The sequence below is a fragment of the Scardinius erythrophthalmus genome, assembly GCF_964197995.2.
Source record: "Scardinius erythrophthalmus genome assembly, chromosome: 10".
Taxonomy (NCBI): Eukaryota; Metazoa; Chordata; class Actinopteri; order Cypriniformes; family Leuciscidae; genus Scardinius; species Scardinius erythrophthalmus.
The window spans coordinates 40977246-40996626 of record NC_138230.1 but is presented as its reverse complement, the minus strand read 5'-3'; the positions used below and the strand labels follow the sequence as shown (position 1 = coordinate 40996626).

The 19381-nt window shown below is 35.2% G+C and overlaps 2 protein-coding genes across 2 annotated transcripts in view; one reads left to right on the top strand and one right to left on the bottom strand.

The window, feature by feature from the left end:
• The window catches only part of dync1i1a (dynein cytoplasmic 1 intermediate chain 1a), a gene marked incomplete at its 3' end in the record, with an annotated part of 71443 nt that extends 70610 nt beyond the window's left edge, over positions 1 to 833 (bottom strand). The window contains exon 1 of the mRNA XM_081376599.1: positions 35 to 833. Coding sequence (XP_081232725.1) covers positions 35 to 142 — 108 coding nt within the window. The 5' untranslated portion in view covers positions 143 to 833. The remainder of the gene's footprint in view (positions 1 to 34) is intronic.
• pdk4 (pyruvate dehydrogenase kinase, isozyme 4) lies at positions 833 to 17925 on the top strand. Its single transcript, XM_081376604.1, has 11 exons — positions 833 to 3590; positions 4302 to 4443; positions 8355 to 8426; positions 9747 to 9931; positions 10843 to 10932; positions 11042 to 11119; positions 12744 to 12820; positions 13808 to 13906; positions 14641 to 14751; positions 14967 to 15080; positions 16161 to 17925. Exons 1-11 carry the CDS (start codon positions 3473 to 3475, stop codon positions 16302 to 16304), a joined length of 1230 nt encoding a protein of 409 aa, XP_081232730.1. The 5' UTR covers positions 833 to 3472; the 3' UTR covers positions 16305 to 17925.
• Positions 17926 to 19381: the final 1456 nt, after the last annotated feature.

The window sequence follows — 19381 nt, the reverse complement described above, 5'->3', positions numbered from 1 at the left end:
ATTCTGAATGAGTCTCATTAAAATGTCATCTCACCTCTTTCTTCTTTTTTTCTTCCTCCTTTCTCTTTTTTTCCTCTCTGATTTGAGCAAGGCGCTGTTTCTTGCGCTCGAGTTCGGCTTTTAGGTCGCTCTTATCAGCCATTTTGTCCTGCTACAAAATAATTACACACCACAGACCCACAGTTTTGTCCCAGTGTAAGCAGGGCCTTATGGAGACTACAGTAGTTGAACTATATTTAGACTCTTTGTTCAGTAAAGGCAATTGTTAAGCATTCACTCCTGCAGTGAAAATTACAGTTACAATTTGAAGGCCCATTTGTGTTTTCAACAGGATTATCCTTGTAATATAATAAATTCATGAGAAAACTCATTTTAAGTACTTATGAGGCATTCATTTGATCATGTAACAGCACAAATAACATAAAATAAAATAATAGGCCTACTATTGTTTATAGGGTGTGGCAGATGACAAAAGCCTCAGAAGCAAAAGCCTCTAAGTGCCATCTGAAATTTTCTTCTAGAATGATCATTTTTATCAAGCTTGTATATTTAAGTTCAGTATTTACACTTAAATGGCAATGAAAATGACCTATTAATTGTCATTTAAGTGAAATTACTGAACTTAAATATACGAGCTTGATCAAAATGATCATTTTAGAAGAAAATTTCAGATGGCACTTAGAGGCTTTAGCATCTGAACTCTTCATAGGAGCTATGAATAATAATTCTTAATATAATTATTGATAAAAGTCTAAGCTTTAACAAATGATAAATGCATAAATATGATGAAATGGAGTGGTAATAAAAACAAAACAATATCAAATGTGAAAAAAAAATAACTTTATTAAAGCATAATTACAACCACATAATGGCATAAAACAAACAAAAAGGAAATACATTAGGGGATATACATGATATAATTTAAACATATATTTTTTTAATGCAAATTTGCATGCAAACGTCACATTTATGATGGGGACAGGTAGTATTCAGAAGGTCCAGAGACAGTTGTAAATGGATGCCACATTAGGTTGAATATCATTTATCATAATGCTAATTTTGCTGTCTTAATAGACGAATAAATACGCAATACAGAGACTTACAGAATAAGCTATTATTGAAAATCCAGTTATAATAATGATACATTTGAATGTGCAAATGATGTCAGTGTGGCTATTGCTAACATTGGGTACCAAAAGCACAATGACGTCATAATCCATATGCGATTATGAAGTCATCCAGCATAAAGCATGAAACACAGCGCGCCATTTCAACAAAACACACGTATGAAACCTCACAGATATGCGAGCATGAGAAACACGCACCCGGTGTGTGTGTGTGTGTGTGTGTGTGTGTGTGACACGTCCTACCTGCTCCAGTGTGGATGCTGCTGTCCACTGTAAATATGCTGTATCACTGCTGATGTACACAATCTGCCACCAGCTTCAATACGACTCTTGATTTAAAACATGTCTGAGATTGTATGGTACGATCATTTAGACATGCAGCGATGCTGTTGGCAAAATTTAAGGCTAATGGCCTACATTTTATCGGAGGAGGCAGATGCTCAAACACCGCCTTGCTACCTCGAGATAACTAACAGATCCCACCTCGCTTTACCCCCTTCCAAATACTGTTAATATAGAAATAAACGAATACAAGACAACAGCGCCATCTAGCGGATGTTATATTGCATTGACGGACAAATGTAAACATTAGCCGCTTTTCCACTGTCTGTCGGTGACTGTCGAACCGCGTTAACCAAAAACCATTAATCACAACCTAACTCAAACACCCAGCTTGAACCAGCCTAAAATAATTAACTGGTCTTATCTTGTATTAGTACCAGGTTTTAGTTGGGTCTCTCTCACCATGGCGCTCATCTTAGCTCAGTGTTTTTTTTTTTAAAGTGCCCCAAACCCCTTTAAAACCAGAATAATCTAATGAGCATGGCTAATTTTAAAGTGGTTTAATTTTATTTTAATCAGAAAGGAATTCAAAAATGTGTAAATAAAAAAGGTTTAAATAAATCAGTTTAGCTAAATCATTCATCCAACAACCATATGAAATCTGAACATGAAAACACACTGTTGGTTTCGATCGTTAAACACCACTAGATGGAGCCATAGTCCAAATGAGCAAGGTAGTTCATCCTTCTGTCATTCATTCAGTACCCTGCTAAAAATATCTTAAATCAGCCTAAAGATGGTTTGCTTGTTTAGGCTAAGCTTCAATATGGTCTGACAGCCTAAACGTGCCTAACATGTAAATGGTCATTCCAAAAAGCGATTTCACACATTTTAAAAATAGGTCACTACAGAAATAATAAAAATGTAGTATGCCTATATTCTTTCTTTTTGATTCAACAGATCGGTTGAGCTTCTGTTTGTGTTCGCTGATCAATGTTTAAACGTGAATAAAAGCCTAAATTAAACCTGTTAATAATATTAAGAGTCTCTTCAGAAAATTTGGACTTAACCACTCAGTTAATTTGGATTAGTTTTATGATATTTTTTTATTTATTTAAAACAAAGTATTAACATTTTTCAAATAACAGGAATTAACATTCATTCCATTAACATAAATACTACTGACATTGAAATAATTTTACGATCTCTTTATGAACTTTTAGAAGCGTCAAAGTGGTAGTTGCATAGCTGTCAATGGAGGGACAGAAATCTCTAAGATTTCATCAAAAAGATCTTCATTTGTGTTCCGAAGATTAATGAAAGTCTTACGAGTTTGGAACGACATGAGGGTGAGTAATTACTGAGAGAATATATTTTTTTGGGGGTGAACTAACCCCTTATTATATTGTATTAAATTGTGTAATTAAGGAAACAATTTACGGTTACAGTAAGTGATTTGTCCTCTCAGTCATAGAGGATGGGGAACATACTGTACACAACACAACTGAAATGTGTCTCAGCCACACTCCTAAAGACCTTTACTCTACATCCGCTGTGCGCATGCGTCAACAAGCAGGGCGATATAGATCTGCAGCTTGTAGATTGCGTTGCCCACTTCTGTTGCCTGCGCTAGGAACAGCATATGATAAAAATCATACAGTACGTCTCTTTATATAATCTGTATAATCACATGATTACTTTCTAGCTCCAGATAAGAATGGAACGAAATAGCTTGATATGAAGGTTTAAATTCTATTCTATTACATCTATGCTGAGTGGAGTAAGTCTCCCCTTTCCCCTCCCTCTCTTGTTATGTTTGTACCCTGTTTTGTACCTTGTGCTGGCCAGTTATTTTGACTCAATGACAAATTAAACCAAATTAGAGCCATCCAGGAGGACTCTCCATCCGATCACACCGGATTTCTGCGGAGATCTTCATTTTTACGATGAAGTAAGGCTGTGCTAGAATGTCAAACTTTGCGAACTGCGTCTGATGAGAGACCAGGACAACAATAACTCGGCGAGAACGTTTCAATATCTGCGGATTTCACTTGAAGATCAACATGAAGTTCGCCCAGATCATGCTGAAGAACAGCTCAAAGCTGAACATACCTAAACAGGTGGACAGATTTTCCAAGTTCTCTCCGTCCCCGCTGTCTATGAAGCAGTTCATTGACTTTGGTGAGTTGTTTACCTGTTTGAAATGGATCTAATGGGTCCTGCTCATTGTGGTGGTGTCCGAAAACCTAGTGAGCGCACTAACAAAAAGTACCATGACATTTTGACAGTAGGACACAATGTAACCGTAGTAAATAAACATGGGAAATCATTCAGTACTATGCATGGTCTATAGCCTATAAAAGTATAACTGCCACATGGTATCCTCATAGTAAAACACTAACAAAAAAGTTAATGGTATGGCATTATAACATGGTATTATGGGAATTATATGGTGGTTTGCATATTCAAATACCACAGTATTACCATAAGTGTAGCATGGTAAATCCATAGTACTTTTTTGAACAGCCTACTTGCATATACAGCATTGTATATACATCATAAATGCATACTTCACCTGACTGCGGCTGTCTATATAGGCAGCTCACTAGGTTTTGAGACGCAACCTTTCCCAATTATTTGGCAGATGACTGCACATAAACAATCTTGTTTGTTGTTGGGAGATATATAAAAAATAATATCTCCTCCCCCAATAATTGTACATTTTTTTGTTGTTTTAATAACTGTATATTGAATAACTGTGAATTAGAATTGATTCTTAGCAACCGAACATTGTTTATGTTCAAACTAATTTCTAGTTAAGCATCAAGCCAACATATTGGACTGTATATCAAGAGTGAAATTCTTACTAACACAGTCCTGTCTTGCTCGCAGGATCTGCCAATGCCTGTGAAAAGACCTCCTTTATGTTTTTGAGGCAAGAACTTCCCGTCCGGTTAGCCAACATCATGAAGGAGATCGACTTCCTCCCAGACAAACTGCTCGGCACTCCTTCACTGAAGCTTCTTCAAAGCTGGTGAGATCCATCACTGTACATCGTGCAGGGATATGTGCTCCGAATGCGACCAGTGTGATGAATCCCAGCCTAATGTAAACTACTGTAGACTTTCTGTTAACTGTTTACAACTCATATGACATATATATGACCTATAATGCACTGCTGCCCTTGACATATATGACCTATAATGCACTGCTGCACATGACTTAAAAAGAGAAGTGACAGTGAATTATTTTAGAAAAGGATCTTTAAAGTTGCAGAGCACATAAAATTGCACATTTAATCAAGACATTAATTGTAGTAATTTTTTTTCTTAAAATACGCTAAATATACGCCAAATACGCTGTGTCCAAAATCGAATACTTCCCTACTATATAGTATGCATAAAACAGTACGGCAAAATAATCAAGGTATTCTGAAAAACAGTAGGCGAAAATTCCCTGGATGACCTACTACTTCCGGTGAGATTCTGAAGTGCGCATTCGATGGACACTTTACTATCCCATGAGGCCGCGGGGGAGGATTTATGAATGGAAGTGAAACTGATGCATGTGACCTGATAATAACAACATGGTGGATGTTATAGAGTGTACTTTTTTAATGGTTGCAAAGTAAGTTCAAATGTAAGACAGTACGCGGTTTTAGACACAGCGCTAGACTTTTATATGGAATATCATAACAGCATATTGAGTTTAAAAAGTTTTGTTTACTTAAATCGGTAACACTTTATTTTACAGTGTCCTTGTTTACATATGTTACATGTACTTACCATAGTAATAACAGTAAATTATGCATAATTACATGCAACTAACCCTCAACCAAATCCTAATCCTACACTAACCCTTTAGTTAGTACATGTTGTTAATTATTATTACTCAGCACTTAAATATATAATTACACTGTAACAACGACACCTTAAAATAAAGTGTAACCCCTAAATCAACAGGCTAAAGTTTGTTTGTTTTATTGTTCCTGATGATCAAGAATAGGTTAGCTCCAGACTGAATAAATTGATCTTTTTAACAATAACTTATAAACCTTTACAAATAGCCCTATTTTGAGCTACAATGTTGTTAATCGATGGTATTGGCTTCTGTTGAAGCCGTCAGTCTGCATTATTTTAACTTTATTTTTTAAAATAATCATGTTTAATAGCGGAATGTTTGGAAAACTACATTACTCATGATGCTGTACAGAAAATTGCACCAATCAGAGAGTCACGACAAGCAAAATGCGAGAAAATATCTCGTTTGCTATATATATATATATATATATCTAAAATCCATATTTTTAAATGCATAGTTTAATATTTCTCCATCGTTTATAATTCGATTATACAGTTTGCAATGCTTCATGGGATTGTAGTTCTTTCCCTCACTACTATTTCTGATTTTCAAATACTTATGATTCACGAATGCTTTAACAAAGATGTTTTTAAAATTAGAAATGAATGGAAAAAATACTTCTGTAACCAGCGCTGCTGATAAAGTGGACGGGCGCTGTTGCACTCCATTAGGGGGTGATGGTATGTTTCTATAAAGTATATTGCTGTTGGACATGTAGTTGTGTCGGTATGAAGTGTCGATTCAGCACATTGTTTAGGAGGGTGGTGTGGCGCAATGGATAAGACACATGCCTTTGGTGTGAGAGACCCGGGTTCGAATCCACTGTGAGACACCAATGTGTCCCTGAGCAAGACACTTAACCCCTAGTTGCTCCAGAGGCGTGCAACCTCTGACATATATAGCAATTGTAAGTCGCTTTGGATAAAAGCGTCAGCTAAATGAATAAATGTAAATGTTTAAACCTCTTAGCAGAATCGCAGGATGTCACCAACCTTCGTCAGCAGTTTTTAGTATTTAACTGCTATTCTATCAAGCTTGGATAGTTCCGGTTGGATAGTAATTTGTTTCCAGACAATATTTCTGTTTATCTAACATGCACACAGATATATAATGCTTCAGAAATTTGAACCTGAGGTCAAAGTTATTAGTGTTGTTTACATCATTTACACCATAAAGAAGTCAGCTGACACAGGCAGGCAAGAAACAATCTTTCATAGTTAGCTTAACATAAATCAATTAGAATATTAGAAACAAGTTTTTATAGGTGTATGCCATTTTGAAGTTAACAAAGATACTGTATACATGCAGTGCAGCAGGTACTGGTAGCAGGAGTTGTTGTTCTCACGAGGATGTGGGTCGGAGTCTGACCTTTGTCACGTCCTGATCCCTTTCCCGTAAACTTTCCTGTCACTCAGGTGTTCTCTATTAAAAGCAATTGGCCATAAGTATTTTTGATTTTAAATAGCAAATCATGGGTAACAGATATTTCATTTGCTGACAGTTCTGAAAATAAGGAAAACAACAAGGACTTTTATTTAAATATGTTGTTCGGCATGGAAAGTTTTTCAGTTTATGAATAGAACTTGTTTAACAAGTTCTGAAAGGACAGAATGATTTATAAACTCAAATTGAGCTGTTATTGCCCTTTGTCTTACAAGGTTTAGCAGAGGCTTTGTGTTCAACAAGTCAACTGGAATGCTTTGAAAATTATGTAATTATGGGCATTATGTAAACTCTATGTTTCTGCTTACTTTGCTGAATTTTTTTTTAGAGGCTACATTTTTTAAGACGAAAATTATACGTGACACCGGGGACAGGCGAATCACATTCAGAAAGTAATTCAGAAATTATAAAAAAAAAAAATTAAAAAAAATTGTTTATTATTATTATTTATATAAATTATTTTATTATTATACATTTTTTTCAATTTATTCTTTTTTATTTTAGTACTTTTTATTTAATTTTTCATTATTATTTACAGTTTTTTCTTTATGCCTCATAAAAAAAAGAAAAAAAAAAAGAAAATTACACATGACAGAGGACAGGCAAAATACAAACAAGCTAAAATTATGACATTTACTTTACATTATACTTCAAGTTTTCTCTCTGCCTGTAAAAAAATAATTTTTAACAAAAAATAGACTATTATATATTATAATTATTATATATTATTTGTTATTATTATAAATACATTTATTTATATACATTTAAATGAATTTTTATATATAAAATATTATTATTGTTATTATACGATTTTTTATAATTTTTGAATTTATTCTTTTCTTACATTTTTTTATTTTCGTACAAATTATTTAATGCATTTATATTATATTATATTTTTATAACTTGAATTTTAAAGTCGTATGTGCTTCAGAGTCCTTGTCCTCATGACTGTAGAATCTGTGACTCATGCTGAGATCAAAACCGGAGCTAAATGTAACTTTCAGATGTGTTCATGGAAATGTTATGCAGTGTCGAATATCATGAGACACTGAACACAAACAAGCGTGCACTGTAACCTTCCTAAAGGTCTGAAATGTAAACGAGTCCTCTTTGACAGTGCAGCACACTGACACACAACACTGTCTTTCAAGTGGATGGTAGCCTGTACAGTATGTCCATTGTGTCACATGACAGTTGTTCCCAGTGCCGCATGTCTCCCATTTACTCTAACCTTTAAATTATCCTTGCAAACCTATTTATTCACCATTCAGGTTTCGTAAAGAAGCGATCAGTGGTTAGAGTAAATACCCATCAGTGCTATACAGCTTCCTTCAGCCACTCAGACAAATGACTATATTGGCTTTGTTGTACAAAGGAAAGAACACACAGAATTACTTAATGTGTGCAGTGCATTATGGTTGTGTTTCAAATAGGGCTGGGTATTGATACAGATCTCACTATTCAATTTGATTCCGATTTACAAGTTCTCAATTCAGTGTGATTCTGATCTCAATGTGATTTGATTCGATGTCGATTTATTTGGAAAAATTGTATTATAGTTCTTACTTTATGCCTCTTATTATAACCCAATGAATTGAGTCTAAAAATAAACCCTGACTGTTTGTTTACTCTTAACGACAGGTATGCGCAGAGTCTAATGGAGCTTGTTGACTTTTTGGAGAAAGACCCTGAGGATAAAAAAATCCTGACTAAGTAAGTCCAATATTAAAGAGGACCTATTATGCTTTTTACATTTGCAACTTTCTTTAGTGTGTAAAGTTTCTGTTTGAGCATGAAAAATGTGTGCAAAGCACACAGTCACTCTAAAGTGAGTCTATATCAATAGGCGCGTTTCCATTACAGATTTGCGCAAAACTTTTGCAATTTTTTTCTAAATCGCAAAAGTTAAAAAAAAACTACTGCGAAATGACGGCGTTTCCATTAACTGATGTTATGCGACTAAAACTTCATTTTTCCTCTCGCGATAAGTAAAATCATTCCAAAAACCATGGCAATGGACGTTGGTAGGTTTATGTACTATATCCCAGCCACTGCACTAGCCATTATTATTAATCAGAGGAGATGTATTTGTGTTTTCCAAGCATTAATGGTAAGGAACGACCCTTATTATACTTGTGAGCGGCACATATGAGGTGTTTCTGGGTGTTTCTCCTTCATTTCTGCTTCGAGGTCTTGATTGTGGCATTTGTTTGAGGTTTAGAATCCAGTATTTCTGTCATTCTTTTGTCTTATATGAATTTAATAAAGAACTCTGTCTCGTATTCTGTCCAAACATACCACGTCATCTACGTCAGGTGACCTGTAAATGCGCAAAAACTGTTTCCATTGCAGGTTTGCGAAATATTTCTTTTTCGAATTGCCTGAAAAACCACCTCATGCGAGCGGAAAAACTTTTTTGCGATAAATGGGAGTTTTTGCGAAATTAACGTGTTTCCATTGGGCGTATTTTCAATTCGCAATTTCAATTTGCGCAATTTGAAGGGTAATGGAAACGCAGCTAGTGTCACTGTTTCTGAACTCCCTGAAACGCCTCCATTGTAGTCTTGAGTTTTCTTCCGGGAATGAATACGTCACAATATTCCTCTTTTAAATAATTCCTGGCCAATGCATACGCAAAATAAAGGCGGCGAGGCCTGACTGAGTTGCGTTAGTAGTGTGTTGCGGTTATGGTAAGGAGGCGTGACATTTCCCCAAACACTCTTAAAGTTGTTGACCAATCACAAGACACTGATCCAGTCGACCAATCAGAGCACATTGCGCTTTTTGGAAGGAGGGGCTTCATAAAGACAGGAACTAAACAGTGGGTCAAATATGGGAAAAATGTTTTTTTTTTTTTTTTTTTTTTTACATTAAAGCATGAAAACTTATTTTAGTAGACCCCAAAAACAACTTTTTTTTGTTGTAAAAGGGCATAATAGTGAATCTTACAAAAGTTTATCTCATGTTTAACTTGGCTGCAGCCTGCTTTAATGACCTCTAATAGTGCGTTTAACTGGATGGCGTGTCTCTTAGATTCACAGAAACGCTGATCAATGTCAGGAACAGGCATAATAATGTGGTGCCCACCATGGCACAGGGAGTGCTGGAGTACAAGGAGGCCTTTGGCGTGGATCCTGTGACCAATCAGAACGTCCAGTATTTCTTGGACCGCTTCTACATGAGCCGGATCTCCACACGCATGCTGATGAATCAGCACAGTAAGAGTTCGGGATGTTTCCTAAAGCCCTGGCCAGTACAATGGATATTTCTGTCTTAGCTGAAACAATAGATGAGAAATCTGCTGATAATGTAATGTACATTGTACTGTAGCTGCATAACTGATAAATAGACATCTATTTTAAAATTCTGTACTATTTATGTGGTCTAAATACATTGAAACTAAAACAATACGATCATTTTAAATACTTAAAGTGGATTTAGGCATTGCAACATTATAATGTAATATTGACAGATGTACACTACAATTCAAGTTTGGGGTCAGTAAGATTTTTTTTCATGTTTTTTAAAGAAGTCTCTTATGCTCACAATGGCTACATTTCATTTACTGATACTGATACTGATATAGTAAAAACAGTAATATTATTAAATTGTTTTACAATTTAATTTATTCCATTTATTCCTGTGATCAAAGCTGAATTTTCAGCATCATTATTCCAGTCTTCAGTGTCACATGATCCTTCAGAAATCATTCTAATATGATGATTTACTGCAAAAACAAACAAAAACAAAGACATTTTTTATTATCAATGTTGAAAACAGTTGTGCTGCTTAAAGTGTTTTGGAAACCATGATCATTTCTTTTGAATTATTTGATGAACAGAAAGTTCAAAGAAACAGCATTTATTTGAAATGGAAATATTTTTTCTAACAATATAAATGTCTTTACTGTCACTTTTGATCAATTTAATGCATCCTTGCTGAATAAAAGTATTAATTCCTTTTAAAAACAATCTTTCCGACCCCAAACTTTTGCACGGTAGTTTAGATCCAGTTTAGCTCCACAATACAGTAAGTTAAGAATCATTAATATTAGCAAATAACCGATGTAGTATTCTTATATTATGCATCCCTGCAAAGAAAATGTACTTAAAATGTGTGTTAATTTTAGCGTTAATCTTCGATGGAAGCACCAATCCAGCCCACCCCAAACACATAGGCAGTATCGACCCAAATTGTGATGCTGTGGAGGTTGTAAAAGGTAATTAACCATGTTTCATGTTTTTTTTACTACTAAACTGCAAGTGAAATTGACATTGTATGTCCTACACTGGCCGACTCAAGCTGTGTCTCGCTCTTTCCCTCTCTAGATGCCTATGAAAGTGCCAAGTTGCTGTGTGATCAGTACTACTTGACTTCTCCCGAAGTGGAAATCAAACAAGTGAACTGTGAGTGAGAGCTTTCTCAAACTTTTCAGTCTTTGTGTGCTCTGTGTATGATGAGTCCTGAGCTGAACTCTGCAATGAAGGTCTCTACAGTGCTAATTACAACACAGCTGATTCTATAGATTTGAGTTGTTTGACATTGTGGGATGGTGCCAACAGAATGTGCTGGGTGGGGATTATGGGTATTCTGTAAAATGCCACATTCTTGTCCTGTATGCTATAAAACATGCCTGGACTCTTTAGTGTGCAATAATGCTAATCAATCAAGCATGACCTTCAATTCAACTTTGCCCTAAAAAAAATACACAGATCAGTAAGTTTTTTAAAATTTTATTTTTAGCAAGGATGCATTAAGTGACACTAAAGACATTTATAATCTTTCAAAAGATTCTATTTCAAATAAATGCTGTTCTTTTGAACTTTCTATTCATCAAAGTATCCTGAAAAAATGTAGCCGTTGCTACTAAAATATTAACCAGCACAACTGTTTTCAACATTGATAATAATCATAAATGTTTCTCGAGCAACAAATCATCATATTAGAATGATTTCTGAAGGATCATGTGACACTGAAGACTGAGAGTTATGATGCTGAAAATTCAGCTTTGATCACAGGAATAAATTACATTTTAAAATATACTAAAATAGATCATTTTATATCATGATAATGCTGTTTTTAATGCATTTTTGATCAATTAAATGCAGGCTTGATGGGCGAAAAATCTTATCGAGCCCTTTTGAAAAGTACAAATACATTTATTCATTTAGCAGACGCTTTTATTCAAAGCGACTTAGAAATGAGAACAATAGAAGCAGTTAAACTAACACTAGGACAACAATATGCAAGTGCTATGACCCTTCTCAGTTTAATCTAACGCAGTAAATGTTAATAATTTTTTATTTATTTATTAGAATAGAGTTTCCTAGCAACAAAGAGCCGCGCTAAAATCTACTGGGAAAAGGAAACACTCACAGACTGATGTTCTCTCCTGGTGTTCGACTGCTTCTTCTAACAAGAAGAAAAAAAGTAGTGCAACTGTAATGTACATTTATATGTACAGCAAAATGTAAGATAGTAAGAAATAAAAGTGTAGAGTATTTGAATTTGCTTAAATTCAATATAGTGTATATCAATAATAGTGTAGTGTATTTGAATTTGATAAGAAAAGTAAGCTAATATGCAAAACATTGAGTAAGTTCTTGAATCGCCTAATCGTAGAAAGAAATAGCGCTTTATAATCTTATCACTGTGTGTCTATGGAGAAATATTTTTGATGATATGATTTGCGCTGTATACTTAGTTACACATTGGCAAAAAGTTGGCATCATCTCACGGTTTATCTTTTAGTCATGTCAATAGCAGTGTATTATTTTGTCAAGCAAAGAGAACCTACAAGGTTGAGTGACCACCGTTGTAGCTGGTCACCTGTTTTATCAACACATAGTAACAAATTAGCCAGCATAACCTCTATCATGTGCTTCATAGCTGACTAATTTGGGCAGCATGCCAATGTTGATTTCATCAATGCATTCTTAAAATTCTAAGTTCATGTGGGATAGCATGCTATGGCCTCGCTTTCTGGTTTACACTACTGTTACTGAATCAATATATCTGTTGTTATTGCAGTTAAAGGACCCAATGACCCTATACATATAGTTTATGTGCCTTCTCATCTGTACCACATGCTCTTTGAGCTCTTCAAGGTACTTGAATCACTTTATTGTAGCTATAGCCCACACACAATTAAAGTCTTATATAAACACAAGAGCAGAAAATTCTGTCATCATTTACTCACCCTCATGTCGTTCCAAACCTGTATATCTTTCTTTCTTCTGCAGAACACAAAATGAAAGATTTTACAAAATATATTGGTGGTTACAAAACAAGAATATCGACAAGCACAAATGAGATTTAAGACTTAAATTTAGGTCCATTGCCAATCCAAATTATCGTATGGGTTCAAAAGACTTGGAATATGGCACATGAGTTGTATGGACTATTTTTATGGTGCTTTTTTTGGGCTTGACAGAAAATTATGCTTATATAACATCACCAGTGTTGGGTAAGTTACTCTAAAGAAGTAATTAATTGCATATTCAACAGTGTAATTAGATAAATAATTAGATTATTACTCTCTCTCTCTCTCTCTCTAAAAAAGTGTTGCATTACTTATTACTTTCTAAATCACATATCAACCTCAACCCGTTAAACAATACAAGGATAGGCATGAAACGGTTCTTTTAATTCTTTCAAATAAGTCATGTAAAATTTGCATAAATTAAACTTTAACTGAATACTTTTAACTGAAAGTATTTAAAGGTAGAAGGTTACAGATTCTAAACATACATTTTAACATTAGATGGATGTTAAATCCACTATGTTTTATATAGAATTGTTCTATTGTCTATACTGTAATTAATGCAATTACATCAGAAAGTAGCTGTTATTAAATTACAGAAAAATTAAGAGTAATGCTTTACTTTTTCTAGGGAAAAGTCACTAAATTACAGCATTTAATTACTTAGTAATGCATTACACCCAACACTGAACATCACTATATGGAAAAGAGCAGCATGAACATTCAGCTAAACATCTCTTTTTGTGTTCCATGGAACAAAGAAAGTCCATCGGGTTTGGAATGACATGGCCGTCATGCATATGAAGATAATAAAGTTGTTTCTCCATAACAGAATGCCATGAGAGCAACTATTGAAACCCATGAGACCAGCCTACATCTCCCACCAATAAAAGTGAGAGTTTCTCTTGGAAAAGAAGATCTGACCATCAAGGTGAGCTTTCTTTGACAAACACTCAAGCCCCGTTCACACCACCAGCGACATGATCCCGTTAGAGCTGGCGACACGAGTGACAGTGGCCATTGGTGACAGAATGTAGACCTGTCATGCGACAAAGTTCAGAAAAGTTTAACTTTATGCAAATAAGCAGTGCATTTTGCGAGGGACAACCAATAGGAGCGAAGACTGTCAGTGGAGCTCACATGTCACCATCTTAACTGTGTCTTAAGAACTAATTTGACTAGAAATTAGTCAAGTCTTACTTTCCTGATTCAAATGAAACTGATTTACCTTATTCTAAAAAGTTAGTACCAATCTTGAAGAAAAAATTGGATGACTGACTTTTATGACTAGTCTAAGCAGTTTATGCAGCCGGCCCCAGGTCTTATGTCGAAGTCTGTTCCCCCTATCAGGGCTCAACTATGCTACTTTTAATTCTTTTCAGTCTAATTCCTAATCAGATTGGAATGATATATTAATTTTATGGGAAATATATAATTTTTGATTGCACTTTCTAAAGATATGGCCATGATGTGCAGTCTACCAATAACAATAGAGCGACAGCACTAGGAACGACAAGCAACGAACAAAGTCGCTGGCTAGCTTAAGACTAACAGATTAACGGTTCATCAAAAGTTGAATATTTTATCTCTGTTTAAACTCACAACATGCTGGCAAGAGCAGTGAGGGTCAAAACATGTTTTGTAATGACTCATGTGTTATTTTAGATGTCTGACAGAGGAGGTGGGGTTCCTTTGAGGAAAATCGATAGGCTTTTTAGTTACATGTATTCAACTGCACCGAGTCCTGTGGCTGAAGACACTCGCAATGCTCCCCTGGTAAGAGCCGCGGTAACACTTGTCTATTTCAGCATACTGTATGCAGATAGTCTTCATTGTGCAATGTTACCATATGGTAAAACTTTGATCCAGATTTATAAAGTAGCAGAATTACTAACAGTTCAGTCTGTTGTTTACACCAGATTAGTATTGTAATGCAGTTGTAATGTTTTCTCTTTTTCTCACACACTCACTATGGCTCGTATTTTTTGCAGGCTGGTTTTGGCTACGGTCTTCCTATTTCCCGCCTTTATGCCAAGTACTTCCAGGGAGATCTGCAGCTCTACTCTATGGAGGGATACGGCACATCGGCAGTCATATACCTCAAGGTACACATACAATGCTGCATTAAAGGACCTTGTATAATCCGTGACCGCAAAACTGCCCGCAAAATTTGTGACTATGCTAAAGGTGAAAATTCTGTCATCATTCACTCACCCTCATGTCGTTTCAAACCTGAATAACTTTCTTTCTTCTGCAGAACACAAAAGAAGATATTTTGAAGAATGTTGGTAACCAAACAGTTTTGGTTCCTATGGAGTAGTGGAAGTCAATGGGAAACTGTTTGGTTACCAGCATTCTTAAAAGATTATGTATTTTTGTGTTTATATTTATATATATTTTCCACAGGATTCATGAAAGAATTTTCATTTTTGGGTGGACTATACCTATATAAAAAATGTCTGCAAAGTCACAAAGCACAAAGCCACTCCAAAGTTAGTTATTCTCTATGTCAGTGTCACTGTTTCTGAACTCCCTGAAACGCCTCTATTGTAGTCGTGAGAACAAACTCGTCACAATATTCCTCATTTAAATAATTAATTAAAAAAGGGTTGGTTTAGTTAGTTAGTAGTGTGTTGAAACTTGTGATATTTCCGAAACACGCTGAAAGCGGTTGACCAATCACAACACACGGGTCCAGCTGACCAATCAGAGCTCATTGCGCTTTTCAGAAGGAGGGTCTTCGTTGAGACAAGAACTAAACAGAGCGTTACTGACAGACTGGGAAGAGAGGAGCTGCAACAATGGAGAATATGTGAAACATTATGCGTTTTTTGAATAATCAAGCATGAAAATCTATTCTAGTAGAACCCAACAACAAAATCAAGACTTTGAAAAAGGGCATAATAGGTACTTTTTAGGATACGTTCACAAATTTTGCGGTCAGAGATTAAACGAGGTCTGTTGAATCCGTGCGACCAACTAAAACCAGTCACAAAATCTGTCAGGAAATCCTTCAGGAAACTCCCAATCATGTGGACTCCTATTTAAAATGACTGGATTTCGCCCACACAAATTCGTAGAACAACAGTAAATGTGATCGCAATTGGCTGAAATTCTTCTAAAATTCATTAATATGTTAAAAACGTTCAATTCACTGTCTATTTTGTCTCTTTGACCCTCTGCAGGCTTTGTCCACTGAATCAATAGAGAGGCTTCCTGTGTTCAACAAGTCAGCCTTACGGCATTATCAAACAAGCATGGAGGCGGATGACTGGTGCATCCCGAGCAGTGAACCCAAGAAACTGGGAAAGTACGAGTACAGTGTTTGAGAGGGAGAAGAAGCTCATATGATAACCATAAGGACTGAACTATAGTGGAGCCCTGAGTTATTTTAGCTAACTATGTATGTGACTATCTTTTTAGCTATTTCAGATTTATGGAATTATCAAAGGGTTGATAATGGTCTTCATATGAATGTTGCAGTCTGAATAACAAGGGCATTTTTGTCTTCCACATCTCACATTGCTTATAATACACCACACACTTCATTTGCAGTGCTAACTCTTATAGTTTCACAGGACACGGTACAACATGTTAGCTCTTCTGTGTCAGAGACTTCAGTTGAATGTACTGAAGCGGACTGGTTGTTTGAACATGTTGATTTCTACACATTATCACGGATTTGAACTGATTCTGTAAGTGTGTTTTAGAGGATGTGAACTGGTGTTTTAGTCAGTGGGGGCCAAGTTACCAGCTTTGTGTGAGTTTTATAGCATGTATCTCTAGCAAGAACACAAGTAACCAAGGCTTTATTTATTTCCTTGGTAGAAAATGCATTCACAATGCAAGTGTTAGAATGACCGTAGTTGTGTATTGCTTGATCGTGAGCTTGAAATGTTCCTGTAACATTTGGACCTACTGTCTAACAATCCTTTTAGTTTTAAATGTAAAAATGTGGTGCTAACATTAAGGCCAGATCATTTCATAAACATATTTAAAAATTCATTTTCAAAGTAAGAACAACTAAATTTGCCATGATGACATCCAAGTTACTCCACTGACATTAATATAATGAAAATAAATAAATAAATAAATAAAAGATTGAGTCGTCACAAGGAACCGACAAAGTAAGTTTGGGCCCAGGTTAGTAACTATAGTGTTGATTTATTTAAAACTGGCTAGATGTTGATCTTTGTTATGTGTGAAGCTTTTTATGACCACAATAATTTATGTTCTTTGTGACAACAGCTTCTGGCTGAACATTTCAGGTATTCTGTATGAACAAAAATGACATGTAGCACTAGAGTAGTTTTTTTTTTTTTTTTGCATGAAAACACTGAAGAGGCAATATTTTTTATGTTCATTTGTGTATAAATGAAAGATATTGTTGAAAGAATTTTCTCAGGATTGTGCAGATTTGCCTTTCTAGTTTTTTATTTTTATCATTTCATTTTGTTTTTATTGTTGTTCTGTTTTAATTTCACTGTAATATTTGTAAAGTTGGCTTTTTGAAAGCAATGCGAAGGACCTGTATGAATTTTAAGGGCACTCAAGTGGGAGCAGCTGCTCTCTGTCAAGTGACACTCATCAAACTCCCGGGTGTGTTTTAGCTTCTAGCAGTTTGCTATCATGTATTTGCCTCATACAGAAATAGAAGTACTTTGACAACCTCTGTAGATCATTTGCACATTTCCACTTATAATCTAGAACTGACATCTACCATGTTGATGTTATTCATTCATACCTCGTAAGCTTCATTTTTTCGCAGTCATATCCCTCGATATCTCCGTCCTTGTGAAATCACGCCTGCTTCTTGACGTGTTTTTAGATGCACAATCCTGTATTCACAAAGGAGCAACTGTGTTCAGGGCCGGATCTAGACATTTGGAGGCCCTAGGCAAAATTCATGTTGGAGGCCCCCCACCCCCAATAAAACACACTTGAAACAAATATGATTCCTAACCTTTTTATTTATACAACATTTAATTTTAAATTTAGTATATTTTACTTACACAGTACATAAGTTTGGACAAATTACTATTTGTAATGTTTTTGAAAGAAGTCTCTTATGCTCATCAAGCCTGGATTTATTTGATCAAAAATACAGAAAAATAATATAGTGAAATATTATTACAATTTAAAATAATGGTTTTCTATTTTACTAGGCTATACTTTAAAATATATTTCTGTGATGCAAAGCTGAATTTAGTGTCACGTGATCCTTCAGAAAACTTTATAATATTCTGATTTATTATCAAATGTTAGAAATGGTGCTTAATATTTATTTTATAACATGTGATACTTTTTTCATGATTCTTTGATTATTAAAAAGTTGTTTTAAAAAAGTCTTCAATATCACTTTTATAAATTTAACACATCCTTGCTGAATATTCCTGTTTTTTTTTCTGTATTTTTGATCAAATAAATGCAGGCTTGTAGCATAATAATAAACTTCTTTCAAAAACATTAAAAATAGTAATGGGTCCAGACTTGTTACTGGTAGCCTATCAAACTTTATCTAAGCTAATTTCTTTTTTTGTTTAATGAAGATGTTATTGTTATTGTTGTTATTTTGCTGTTTTATTCAGTTTATTCACAGTTCCAGAATACCACTTCAGTAGATGAACATCATGAACGTGCTTTTATCATTTTTCTGCGTTATGGGCAGGATTTTTCCCTCCCATTTAATCAATATTGACTGCAGATATTGTCATATTATTAATATCAGTAATATGTTATTATGTATTGCATTGCTACCTTAAATATGCTATACACAAATCAAGTGGAAGAGAAAGACACGATCGCTACTGAGCAGGAAAAAAAATCTAAACTAATATTCCTATAGGCTATGATGTCAGGGTATTATCTAATCATCAGCATCAGAATATAGAAGATAGACCCATAGATATGAGATCCTTTATTTGAAACATTTAAAAATGTTGCAGTGTGTTGGTTTTTTAACTTTGAATACAAACGTCTTGTCTTTTACTTTTGTAGCTTTTTTACTAGTCAGCTCTGGACGCGATGTTATTCATTGATTGTACGCGCAAATTCAAAGCGTCGCGTCTGGGCACGTTAATGACGCTCGCGCGCTCTTTTAAACTCATAAAGCGGTGAATGGTTTTTCCAGAAATGACGCTGATCTACAGTAGCCCACAAGTTTATATTTAAAATACATTGCAATCACACCAAAATCGATGACCTGCATTACGAGCTGTGCTTCTTTGCGTGCCTATTTCTGCTTTTGCTTCGCACTCGCAGCACCTGATGGATGCGTTCGTTGACCGCCTCTGATCGCCTCTGACGTCCCCTCGGACTAAACTGGCTGGCGCCTCTACAGTCATGGGCTGGCGTTAATGTGACGTAATGTAACAGTCTATGGTTAAGATAAACATCGTCACTATTT

Excerpts from the sequence above, each read along its gene's own strand:
- pdk4 (XM_081376604.1), top strand. The coding sequence starts at position 3,473 with ATGAAGTTCGCCCAGATCATGCTGAAGAACAGCTCAAAGCTGAACATA. Across the intron at positions 10,933-11,041 it reads TGCTGTGGAGGTTGTAAAAG|ATGCCTATGAAAGTGCCAAG; the intron begins GTAATTAACCAT and ends TTCCCTCTCTAG. Across the intron at positions 11,120-12,743 it reads GGAAATCAAACAAGTGAACT|TTAAAGGACCCAATGACCCT; the intron begins GTGAGTGAGAGC and ends TTGTTATTGCAG.